This window comes from Ricinus communis, chromosome 6 (assembly GCF_019578655.1).
Source record: "Ricinus communis isolate WT05 ecotype wild-type chromosome 6, ASM1957865v1, whole genome shotgun sequence".
In the NCBI taxonomy this organism is placed as follows: domain Eukaryota; kingdom Viridiplantae; phylum Streptophyta; class Magnoliopsida; order Malpighiales; family Euphorbiaceae; genus Ricinus; species Ricinus communis.
In genome coordinates this window covers 6,280,097-6,293,196 of record NC_063261.1, presented here as the reverse complement: position 1 = coordinate 6,293,196, position 13,100 = coordinate 6,280,097, and the positions used below count along the sequence as shown (strand labels likewise).

General features: G+C 38.6%; 2 protein-coding genes and 1 non-coding gene across 3 annotated transcripts; all 3 read left to right on the top strand.

The window, feature by feature from the left end:
• The first annotated feature begins 1,669 nt into the window (after positions 1–1,669).
• LOC125370495 lies at positions 1,670–1,776 on the top strand. Its single transcript, XR_007216523.1, has one exon. It is a non-coding gene; the product is annotated as a small nucleolar RNA R71 (small nucleolar RNA).
• Positions 1,777–7,923: 6,147 nt separating this feature from the next.
• LOC125370267 lies at positions 7,924–9,255 on the top strand (the record flags this gene model as incomplete). Its single annotated transcript, XM_048375266.1, has 2 exons — positions 7,924–7,945; positions 8,135–9,255. Coding segments are annotated over exons 1-2 (1,143 nt in total), but the record flags the coding sequence as incomplete, so codon positions are not given.
• A 10-nt stretch (positions 9,256–9,265) lies between these two features.
• LOC125370266 lies at positions 9,266–10,437 on the top strand. The gene is made up of 2 exons (XM_048375265.1): positions 9,266–9,984; positions 10,407–10,437. The coding sequence occupies exons 1-2, from the start codon at positions 9,278–9,280 to the stop codon at positions 10,435–10,437; spliced, it is 738 nt and encodes a 245-aa protein (XP_048231222.1). The 5' UTR covers positions 9,266–9,277.
• Positions 10,438–13,100: the final 2,663 nt, after the last annotated feature.

The following is a 13,100-nucleotide window of genomic DNA, read 5'->3' as shown; positions in this document are numbered from 1 at the left end:
CATCATCAATCACATCAATAGAACATATAGTATTATCATAGTCCAGTGACTGTCTCATGGAAGTGGCCAGGTCAAAGGTAATGGTCTCATCATTAACTCTAAGCTTAAGCTTTCCATCGCTTACATCGATAACAGCCCTCGATGTAGCTAGGAAAGGCCTACCCAGGATAAGAGGCACAGTGCTATCACCCTCCATATCCATTACCACAAAATCTACAGGAAAGATAAATTTATCTACCTTTACAAGTACATCTTCAACAATACCTCTAGGAATTTTAACAGTCCTATCTGCTAATTGAACACTCATCCTAGTAGGCTTTGGCTCATGCAACCCTAATTTGGCAAATAAACTAGTGGGCATTAAGTTAATACTGGCTCCTAAATCAGCCAATGCACCACTAATTGATAAATCACCAATCATACAAGGGATAGTAAAACTCCCTGGATCTCGTCGCTTGAGTGGCAGTTTGTTCTGGAGAATAGCTGAACACTCCTCATTAAGCACCACCTGACCAAGATCCTCCAACTTCCTCTTATTGCTCAAAATCTCCTTTAAGAACTTGGCGTATTTTGGCATCTGTGAAATTGCCTCAACAAAAGGTAAGTTAATTTTCAGCTGCTTAAATAAGTCAAGAAACTTACTGTATTGCTTGTCCACCATATCCTGTCTCAACCTTGGGGATATGGTACTGAAAACGATGCTCTACATGCAGGGCTCTTTTGCCTGTCTTCTTTCTTTCTCTCATTCTCTACCATCTCAAGGTCTGGTCCTTCCTTAGCTGGCTCGACCTGCACGATTGTATTATCCTTATCAGCTAAAGGCGAAGAACCAGTCAAATTCTTACCTGAACGCAAGGTGATAGCTTTGCAATGCTCCCTCGGGTTTGACTCTGTAGTGCTAGGGAGCGATCCTGAAGGTCTCTCTGAAAGCATCTTAGAAATTTGGCCAATTTGAGTCTCCAAGTTCTGAATCGAGGCCTGCTGATTCCTAAGTGCACTATCAGTCTGCTGGAATCTTGTTTCTGTAGATGTCACAAACTTCATCATGAGCTCCTCTAAATTTGACTTCTTTTCTTGGGGAGGAGGAGCTTGTGCAGGCCCAGCTGGTTGTTGCTGTGGCTGTTGATGAAGTCTTTGGAAACCTGGCGGACCCTGGGCATTATTGTTCCTCCAACTGAAATTGGGGTGATTGCGCCATCCAGGGTTGTATGTATTGCTGTAGGGGTTATTCTGCTGTCTTGGGGCATTCCCCATATAATCAACCTGTTCAACATCAGAAGATATAGTAGAATTAGATGGAAAACTAATAGAAGATGAAGCAAACATACCTCCCGCAGTACAGTTCGCACTGTAATGCGGGCCACCACAAAACTCGCAGCCAACGTTCGCTGCGTGAACCGGCATCTGGAGTTGGTCGATCTTCTTGGCTAGAAGCTCTACTTGAGCTGCCAAGGCTGCTGTAGAGTCCACTTGGTTGACCACTCCTTGTCTTCCTGGTCGGCTCCTAGAGGATTGCCACTGATAGTTGTTCATGGCCATTTCCTCTATCAAGTTCTGAGCTTGCTCGGGCGTCTTACTGTTTAGCGCCCCACCGGCTGCAGCATCCACCATCTGCCTCGTTGCGAGGTTCAACCCACTGTAGAAGGTCTGAACCTGCATCCACACTGGCAATCCGTGATGTGGGCAGCATCTCAAAAGATCTTTAAATCTCTCCCATGCATCGTACATGCTTTCATCATCAAACTGCACAAAAGAAGATATGTCATTTCTAAGTTTAGCAGTTTTAGCGGGAGGAAAATACTTATATAAAATTTTTCATTAGCGCCTTCCGGTAGTGATGAATCATTGTGGAAGAGATTGCAACCATCTCTTTGCCACATCCCTCAAGGAAAATGGAAACAATCTCAGCCGAATGGCATCATCGGTTGTTCCATTTATTTTGAATGTGTCACAAATCTCCAAAAAGTTGGAGATATGTGCATTGGGATCCTCGCTGGGCAATCCTCCAAACTGCATGCTTTGTTGGATCATATGGATAACATTGGCCTTTATCTCAAAATTGTTGGCCGCTACAGCAGGTCTGACTATACTAGTTTTCGTCCCATCCAAAGATGGTCGAGCAAACTCGTACATCGTTCTCTGATCCTCATTGGCGTGGGGGTCATGGTTTTCCATCGTGTTTAGTCTATCCACAGGTACCTCAACCTCAATCTCCTCCTCTTCTAATTGCAACCTCTTCCTTAAGAGTCTGAGGGATCGTTCTGGATCAGATAGAGGCTCTATAAGATTCGAGTTTGAGCTCCTGGTCATAAACTACCTGAAACCGAAAGTTCACACAACCACCGATCAATAAAAATAATATAATAATAAAATTAAAGAATAAATGAATAAAACAAATAATGACTAAATTAACACAAAAACAATTCACTCTAGTTCACCGTTACAGTTCCCCGGCAACGGCGCCAAAAACTTGATGGGCTCTTTATGCAACCTACACCTAAGGCAGTGAACCTACCGATGCAGCCTAGCACTAGTGAGTATCAAGGTCGTATCCCTGGAGATCGGGTGAACCTAGAGTTACTACTGCTTGCTATGTTATCTAGTCTGAAATAGGGTGTGAAAGTTCTAACATACCAGCTAATGGTTATGAGTGCAATTAAGTAAATGAAGGACAACAATGGACAATTAAAAGACAATTGTAAAGAGAGAAATAAATCCAAAAGGGAGCCTAAGTGATGGAATTCTAAAGATGAATTTTATGGATTTCCGATCTTGCTTACCCGTGCCTAAATCCTGAATTGAATCCCGGTTCCTCTCTCGAGCTTACCGGATTCCTAAACCTGCACCAACTTAATGGAATCTCTTCCTATCAGATTACTACAAATTAGCATTAAGCATGATTTAAGACTATTAAGAGTTGTTAGTTCTTAATCCGGCGAGTAAATCAACCTCATCTCTAAGTGTTAACTACTAGTCCTTACTATTCAAAATCCAGTTGTAACAAGCATTTCTCAATGTCAAGAAACAACCTAATAAACAATTAATCCAACGTCTCAAATTAACTGCATCAAACTTTTATTACTGAATAGCAAGAAGATTGCAAGAATGACAATTATAAAAAACTAACAATTAAGCATAATCCATCAACAAAGGTGAACCCTAATGGATTCAAAAGATCTAGCTGCTCATGTTCATAGTCAAAGCAATTAAAGAACAAAATAAGGAAAAACAAATTAAAGGTATGTACACCCTTCTCTTTCAAGCTGAATGAGAAACCCTAAATTTGCAAATTCAAAATCTCAAACCCTAGTTGCCTCTTGAATGCTCCCAAAGTTTGTCTTGATCTTCAATTCGATGTTGGAATAAGTGGAATCCCCCCTTCAATTGATGAAAATTGATCTCTCCAGGTCTATAATTGAGGTATAGGAAATATTTGATTAAGTGTGTGTCTTGGAATTGAGTCCAAAAATCGTCCTCTTCAATTAGAATTCAAAATTGCCTATATAGTTGATTCAAAGACGTAGAGTCCAGTCGTGATGATTCAAAGACGGCGAGTCCAAGTGTGATGATTGACAGCCGGAGTCTAGGTATCAATCTGTGAGTCTGTTGCCGAGCCACCACAGCCGTGCCCAAGCCGGTGCTGATCCACCACAGTCGGGCCGGAGGCCGTGGTGACTACTAAGTCGTGCTGAAATGGCACAATTGGGGATAGCCTCTTGATAATTCAGCCCGGCCGGAGTCCAGGCCGTGCTCAACCCTCGGGGTGCTTGTTCTCGCCTTAATTTGATGGATTTTGCTCCGTAATCACACGTGATTTCCCTCGATTCGATGGTGTCCTTCGAAATGACTCAAACGAAAAGGGAAACAAAAGACAGGTGATTCTAGCATAAAACGGGATAATCATGCATAAAAATGTGAACAATCGGGCATGAAAACATGTGTAGTATGATGCTTATCAAGGATTCTGCCTAGAGGTGCCGCTAAGGTTTAGACTTGGAGGGGAACGAGTTCACCGAACTAATCAATATAGATCGTCTCAAGAAATACCATGTGTAGAGTGAAAAATGAAAAATAAAGAATAATAGAAAAAATAACATGCTGATTAGAAAACCTGAAAAGGCTAGTTAGTCAAAAGTCAAGGCAAAAGAGAGAAAATGGTCAGTTAGAAAATAAAAAAAGACTAGCTGATGACAAGAGTTATCTTTTGAGAAATCAAAAGGTACCCATCTAGGCTTTTGCTAAATGAATGAAATTATCTTGAATTGTTATCAAACATGTATGTCTATTTATCATTTTAAACACTAACCAAAAGCAAAACGAAACTAAAAGTTCCAAGCAAAGTAAATGAGTTCTAAAAAGAAACATGATTTTACTTTATTTTTGCATAATTTGAATCTGCATCCCTAGATAGAGCAACTAGTTCTCGGATCGACCAAGGCTAACAGAAATCAATACCTGAAGCAGCCAAATGTTTAAAAAGAAGTAAGTAAAAGGAAAAGAAAAAAAAAAGCTAAGTTCAAAACCCGAAAGGGCGGCTTAGGCAACAATAAAGTCTGCTAAGTTGAAAACTCGAAAGGGCGACTAAGGCAAAACTTAAGACAAAAGCTTGCTAAGTTAAAAACCTGAAAGGACGGCTTAGGTAAAAGTTAAGGCAAATGAAAAGAAAAGAGATTTGGCTACATGGCCTCCTAATGCAATCTTTAACGCACAAGCTCATACAAAGACATAAATACAAGAGATGAGAAATTGGGGCAATCCAAAGGGCAATATATTTTATACCTTCAAAAATAAAAAGTCTACACAAAAGATTTAGGTTTTACATTCAATTAGAAAAAGAAAAGTTACAAGCAAAGGGAAGTAAGAAACTAGAGTGCCCTCCCAAACGATCCATCTCGTCGTATGATTCAGCATCCATCCTGATATGGACATGGCCAAGCTTAAAGATGGACTTGATGGAGAGGACAACAAGAAAATCAAAGATAAAGCTAAGGATCCATTGAGCATGCTACAAGGCCCAATTACAAGGTCAAGGTCCAAGAAGCTACAAGAAGCCTTAATTGGCTATATGCAAGATCGGGCTAGTCAAGGAAGCCCAATTGGTCATGCTAGGATAGGCCCAGGTAAAGACACATTTGAATGGGCTTTATTTAATGTTTTGCAAGTCCAAATACATGAAGACTAATGTGGGCTAATATTTGGGCTGAAATCTCTTCTTTAAGTTCAGAACAATGTTATTGCCTATTTTTCTTATGTGGCAGCTAGGGTTAATAGTTTTACTAGGGTTTATTATGTTAGGTGGCTATAAAAACGCCCCTTAAGTTGTGTTTTGAAAATTCGAATTTTGATAAAAATATAGTAGTTGTTTCCTTTGCATATTTGCTTGAATTCTTGAATTCTTGTTGAATGCATAAACCACTTATCAAGGAATTGATCTATCCTTGTGGCGTGTTAAGGTTTAGGGTTTAAAGAACTTAGTTTTCTTTAGGTTCTGATCTTGATCAACCATACCTTGCAATCTGATTTAAGCGGTTCTTGGGTTTTGAAACTTAATTTGTTCTTGGGTTTCTAAGAGAGTAATTCACGGGTTCATAATCATTAGGGTTCGTGGTTCTAATCCTTGGAGGTTCTTAACATTTGGTATCAGAGCTTGGGCTCTTAAATCAGGTTATTTATCCCTTTTCTTTAAGTTATTGTTTGTTTTCCTTGAGTTCTTGATATTGTTCTTGAAGTATTCTTGGTATTCTTGAGATCTACATTGTTTAGTTCTTGATTCTTGTAGTTTTTGATTCTGATTCAAAAAAAAAAAACGAAACAAGAAAAGAAAAATATCAGATCCGAATTAGCAAAAAAAAAAGGAATAGGTCTGATTGGTTTGATTGTCTTTGTTAGTGGAAAAAACGTATTTGGTGTTGAAATCATTGTTCTTGGGGTGATTACATAGATATTAGGGTTGTTAAAAGGTTTAGGGAGATTTTCACAATCCTACATAAATAAGGATTTGGTGACTGTTTGGGAAGATTCAAAGGGACATTAAATTCCAATGACCTGAGCCCTATACATACCATCTTATTTGAATTGATTCAACTCTAAATTCATTTTTGTCCTTCATTTATTCTCCTCTTTGTGTGTCTTTTGAGTTTGGGCAGATTTGACACATTTAAAGCATAAAGAGGTAATGATATGGACATGGCCAAGCTTAAAGATGGACTTGATGGAGAGGACAACAAGAAAACCAAAGATAAAGCTAAGGATCCATTGAGCATGCTATAAGGCCCAATTACAAGGTCAAGGTCCAAGAAGCTACAAGAAGCCTTAATTGGCTATATGCAAGATCGGGCTAGTCAAGGAAGCCCAATTGGTCATGCTAGGATAGGCCCAAGTAAAGACACATCTGAATGGGCTTTATTTAATGTTTTGCAAGTCCAAATACATGAAGACTAATGTGGGCTAATATTTGGGCTGAAATCTCTTCTTTAAGTTCAGAACAATGTTATTGCCTATTTTTCTTATGTGGCAGCTAGGGTTAATAGTTTTACTAGGGTTTATTATGTTAGGTGGCTATAAAAACGCCCCGTAAGTTGTGTTTTAAAAAAATTCGAATTTTGATAAAATTATAGTAGTTGTTTCCTTTGCATATTTGCTTGAATTCTTGAATTCTTGTTGAATGCATAAACCACTTATCAAGGAATTGATCTATCGTTGTGGCGTGTTAAGGGTTAGGGTTTAAAGAACTTAGTTTTCTTTAGGTTCTGATCTTGATCAACCATACCTTGCAATCTGATTTAAGCGGTTGTTGGGTTTTGAAACTCAATTTGTTCTTGGGTTTCTAAGATAGTAATTCACGGGTTCATAATCATTAGGGTTCGTGGTTCTAATCCTTGGAGGTTCTTAACATTTGGTATCAGAGCTTTGGCTCTTAAATCAGGTTATTTATCCCTTTTCTTTAAGTTATTGTTTGTTTTTCTTGAGTTCTTGATATTGTTCTTGAAGTATTCTTGGTATTCTTGGGATCTACATTGTTTAGTTCTTGATTCTTGTAGTTTTTGATTCTGATTCAAAAAAAAAAAAAAACGAAACAAGAAAAGAAAAATATCAGATCTGAATTAGCAAAAAAAAAAAAGGAATAGGTCTGATTGGTTTGATTGTCTTTGTTAGTGGAAAAAAAACGTATCTCTTGTTGAAATCATTGTTCTTGGGGTGATTACATAGATATTAGGGTTGTTAAAAGGTTTAGGGAGATTTTCACAATCCTACATAAATAAGGATTTGGTGGCTGTTTGGGAAGATTCAAAGGGACATTAAATTCCAATGACCTGAGCCCTATACATACCATCTTATTTGAATTGATTCAGCTCTAAATTTGTTTTTGTCCTTCATTTATTCTCCTCTTTGTGTGTCTTTTGAGTTTGGGCAGATTTGACGCATTTAAAGCATAAAGAGGTAACCTTCTTTCTTGATCAACCTTCTTTGTGATTTTTGCTTCCTAAATTTGTTCTTTCTTTTCCTATTTCAAGCTGAACTGCATCTTTCTTGTTTCTTACATCTAGATTGTTTCTTCATATGTCATTTGCATCCGTTTGAAGTTTTCGCTTGTTTGTAGTCCTAATTTTATTGAAAGCGTGACTAATTGTTTAATTTTCTTGACTTTTGCGTTTTGCCTCAACTAAGCTTTTTAGATCATAATAATTCTTGGTGCATTGTAAGCATAGTGAAATAACTTGATGTGTGGTTATTGATTCACATAAGAATCCTTGAAAACAAGCTGAGTGGTGTGAGTTTTCAGCCTTGTGTGATCATTGTTGATTGTGCGAAACACGAGTGACCATCCCCATTAATTGAGAGTAAACACGTGAGGGAGTGTTGGTGAGGTCCTTAATTTCCTTCGATTTATTTTTTTTATTGCATACTAACTCTTATTGCAGCATGTCAAGTGGTTCTAGTGGAGGTAATAATGTGCCAACTACCGGCATACCCACAGCACAAATGCATGAAAATGAGAGGGTGCAACGAAGCATAAGAAATATGAATGAGCAAATGGAGAGGTTGCAACTTGACATGGCAGCCCAACGAAGGGAAATGACAACCAATCAACAAGCCATTATGGACTAAATTAATGCACTTGCCCGAGGTCTAGGAAATAGGCTTAATGAAGGGGGGAATGTGCAAGGTGATCATGGGCAGCCAATTGGTGTGAATGAGGATGATTTTGATGAGGGTTTTGAGGAGTATGATAATGCAGCCTATGGTGGGGTTGGTAGAGGCATGGGTAGAGGAGCTAGGAGATACCAAAATCTTAGTAGAGTTAGAGGACACTTTGGTGGTGAGTTTGGTGGTTATGGGAACTATGATGATGTTGATAGGAACTTAGGTAGTATCAAACTTAGTATTCCTACCTTCTTGGGAAAAACTGATCCGGAGGCATATTTGGAGTGGGAAAAGCGAGTTGTCCTTATCTTTGATTGCCATAACTTTTCAGAGGAGAAAAAGGTGAAATTGGTGGTTACCCAATTTAGTGACTATGCTATAGTTTGGTGGGATCAGTTGGTGGTTAGTAGGAGGAGGAACATGGAAGAACCTATTGGTAGTTGGATTGCACTCAAAACTATCATGAGAAGGCGTTTTGTACCCAGACATTACCATAGGGAGTTACATCAAAGACTCCAATCTTTGAGGCAAGGTACAAAGAGTGTTGAGGATTTTTATAAGGAGATGGAAATGCTCATGACTAGGGCTGATTTGGATGAGGATAGAGAAGCTACCATGGCACGATTCATTGGTGGGCTTAATAAGGAGATTGCTGATAGGGTAGAGTTGCAACATTATGTGGAGCTTGAGGAGTTAGTTCACCTTGCAATTAAGGTGGAAAAGCAACTAAAACCTAGAGGGACAGCAAGGTTTGAATATAAGGGCACTTCGAGTGGGAGGCCGCATTGGTCTAATTCTTGGAAAGGAGGTAAGAAAGGTGATGATAAGGTTATTCCCAATGACAACAAAGGGAAAAGCATTTCAGGCAACAAAGACACATCTAAACCAGAAATTAACAAAGAAAAGAATAGAGACATCAAGTGTTTCAAATGCTTGGGGCGTGGCCATATTGCTTCACAATGTCCAAACAAGCGGGCAATGGTGGCTAGAGACCATGGGGAGATTGAAACAGCAAGTGAAGAGAGTGATAATGATGATGAGATACCACAATTGGAAGACGGCAGCGATGATTGCATTGAGGGTCCTATGGGAGGTGAGCTCTTGGTGGCTAGGGCGCACACTAAGTGTTCAAATGAAGGAAGATGATACCTTGGAGCAGCAAAGAGACAACATTTTCCACACAAGATGCCATGTACAAGGTAAGACTTGTCTTGTTATTATTGATGGTGGTAGTTGTACAAATGTTGCTAGCACTTTAATGGTTGAAAAATTGGGCTTAAATCTAATTCCACATCCTAGACCTTATAAATTGTTATGGTTAAATAATTGTGGTGAGATCAAAGTGAATAAGCAAGTTGTTGTACCTTTCACAATTGGTAGATATTCAGATGAGGCGCTATGTGATGTAGTGCCAATGCATGCTGGCCATATCTTGTTAGGTAGGCCATGGGAATTTGATACGAGGGCCTTCCATGATGGCTTTCTAAATAGGTACTCATTTGTGAAGGATGGGAGAAAAGTTACTTTGACACCTCTTTCTCCTAAGGAAGTGTATGATGACCAATGTAAGTTGGAAAGAGAGAGGCGTGAGGCTGAAAATAACAAAAAGGAGCATGAAAACCCAAAGGGTGAGATTCAACCTAAAGAGAAAACAAAGGCAAAGGGTAGTTTTTTGGCTAGGGAAAGTGAAGTTAGGCATGCATTTCATTCAAGTCAGATGTTATTTGTTGTTACTTATAAAGATGTATATTTGAACACTACTGAACTTGATCTTTCCTTGCCGAGTGTGTTTGCTAATCTTTTGCAGGAATTTGCTGATGTCTTTCCAGGAAATGCCAAGTGGATTACCTCCTCAAAGAGGGATAGAACATCAAATAGACTTCATACCCGGGCTTCCATACCAAATAGACCAGCCTATAGAAGTAATCCAGGAGGAGACAAAGGAGCTTCAAAGGCAAGTGGAAGAACTGATGTCAAAGGGGTATGTGCGTGAGAGCTTAAGTCCTTGTGCGGTTCCAGTGATTTTAGTTCCAAAGAAGGATGGCACATGGAGAATGTGTGTGGACTGTCGTGCAATCAATAAAATAACGGTAAAGTATCGTCATCCCATTCCTAGGTTAGATGATATGCTTGATGAGTTGCATGGTGCATGTTTGTTTACTAAGATTGATTTGCGTTCGGTTATTATCAAATTTGCATGAAAACTGGTGATGAGTGGAAAACGGCTTTTAAGACTAAATACGGTCTATATGAGTGGTTAGTTATGCCGTTTGGGCTTACAAATGCACCTAGTACTTTTATGAGATTGATGAACCATGTCTTGCGTGAGTGTCTTGGTAAATTTGTGGTTGTGTATTTTGATGATATCTTAGTTTATTCCAAGTCCATTAATGATCATGTCATGCATGTGCGTAGGGTTCTAGACATTCTTAGGGTAGAAAAATTGTATGCCAATTTGAAAAAGTGTGCTTTTTGCATGGATAAAGTTAATTTCCTTGGTTTCGTTGTTAGTTCAAAGGAGCTCGAGGTTGATGTGGAGAAAGTGAAAGCAATTAGGGAGTGGCCAACACCTAAAAACATTAGCCAAGTTAGGAGTTTTCATGGCTTGGCTAGTTTCTATAGGAGGTTTGATGAGCATAGTTTTATACATATTTGCTTGCATATTATTGCGTATGTTCTTAGCAATTATTGTGCTTTTATCCCCAGATCACCCGTGTTTTATGTTCTTTTGCATTTCAGGAACATTTATAGGACCATCATCGTTGTTTAAGCAATTATAGATCAATACGTGCGGAAACGGACGAGAATTCATCAAGATCGGACAAGAGCCCGCAATGCATACATTGAGCACAGCCTGGACTCTGGCCGTGCTCAACCATTGGCTTTGATTCTTGAAATTGGCACTTTGGGCACGGTTTGTAGCCACCACGGCCTTCAAGACGCGGCCCGTGGTGGCCAACACGGGAGAAACACGGCCCGTGGTGAAACTCCTACTTGGTGAGATCCACGTTTGGCCGTGCTGAGTTAAATATATAAGAAAAAATGAGTTTTTCTTAAAAAAAAAGAGGGGAAAAAAGAGTGACATTGAGCCCTAGTGGCTGGTTTGGTTTCTACACAATACTGAGTGCGAGAGAGAGTTGCAGTGAGTAAGAATCCCGGAATCGTAAGATTCCGAGTGCAAAACAGTCGTGGAGCAATTCAAGAGGCAGTTTGGGAGATTAATCAAAGTGTAGATCCAGATTTGGAGCTGTTCATCCAATTCGAGAGAAAAGGGTGTACATGTTTTATTTTCATTATTCTTTCATTGTAATTGATTTCCTAGATTGTTTTAAACATGAACATGTTTAGCTAGACTGATTTAATCCATTGGGATTTCTTTACTATGTTGGCTTGATATTATATTGTTGGATTGTTTGAGTTGGTTTTGTATTCTTCTTGTTTTCAGTATGAATAAGATTATGCATTATTCATGAGACGTTGTGAATTGTGATGTTTAGATTGCTTTATGAGATTGAGAAATCCGTTTGGCAATTGGAACTTTGAATAACAAGAACTGGTTAATAATCGCTTAGAGATAAGGATAATTAACTAGCCGGATTAAGAATTAACAAAGCTTAATAGAGGCGGATTAAAGCTTAATGCTAATTTAAGAATCAATCGTTAGGAAGAGATTCCAACTTTAGGTTATTAGGTTTAGGAATTCGGTTATCTCGAGAGAGAAACCGAATTCGGTTAAGAATTCGTCCACGGGTAGCATAATTAGACTCACTGATCCTTTATCTTTTGTTCGGATGCCAACTAGTTTAGATTCTCTTTGGGTTTGTCTTCTTGTCTTGATTATTTCACTTATCAATTACTCCTGCATCTTCCTTAGAACTTAGCTCATAGTTAATAGTTAGTCTAGAATTTATTCATCATCCATTTTAGGTTGATATGACAAAGAACAAAGAAGTAACTCTAGGCTTTCGCTTTCCCGAGGAATACGACCTTGATACTCGCCATTAGTGCTAGACTGCATCGATAGGTACACTGCCTTAGATTGTAGCTAACACGAGTAGCACACATCAAGGTTCATTAAGGACTTTAGTAGTATAGCTGCACCTTTGAATGAAATTGTCAAGAAAAATGTTGGGTTTACTTGGGGTGATGCACAAGAACATGCTTTTAATATGCTTAAAGATAAGTTGTCTGCTGCTCCTTTGTTGGTTTTACCTAACTTTGACAAAACCTTTGAGATTGAGTGTGAGGCTAGTGGCATTGGGATTGGGGCTGTTTTGATGCAAGAAGGCAGACCTATATGCTATTTTAGTGAAAAACTGATAGGAAATCATCATCTTAGCAACCACACACCCCAATAACTAATGAGTTATGATACATATGGAATGCAAGAAAACACCCTCCAATCAAGATGATTCCAAAACCCAAGGATCTCCTCAAGTGAAGTTAGGACAAAAACTAGTTCCAACAATGAAACTAGCACTTGAATTCAACTCCAAACGCCACAAACCAAGTATGATTTGATAAGTTAAGAATCAAACACAAGATTTTGGTTAGAGAACGCCACAAACTAAAAATAGTTTGATAAGTTCAAAGTTCATGCAAGAACTTAAGCAAAAACACTCACAAAGAGCAAACAAAGATTATCATTCAAAAATTCTATCCCTACAAATGAATTTGGCTTTGATATTTATAGCCAAAACAAGACAAAGAAACCTAAATGGATGTCTTTTGAGCTTCCCCACGTTTCCCCCTTTAATTCCCCTTAAAACTAATTAAAAGTGGCTGTTTTTACATTGATGTCACTCATTTTGTAACTCCCAAATGACAACTAATTATGTGCATCCATTTTGTAACTCCAAATTATGACTAATTATGTGCATCTATTTTGTAACTCTAAAAGACAACTAATCACACCATAACTTAAGAAAAAAACCTAATAAAATGAAAATAAAAAA

Coding starts and splice junctions, on each gene's coding strand:
- LOC125370266 (XM_048375265.1), top strand. CDS start 9,278: ATGAAGGAAGATGATACCTTGGAGCAGCAAAGAGACAACATTTTCCAC. Junction 9,985..10,406: donor GTCTTTCCAGGAAATGCCAA/GTGGATTACCTC, acceptor ATGAGTGGTTAG/TTATGCCGTTTGGGCTTACA.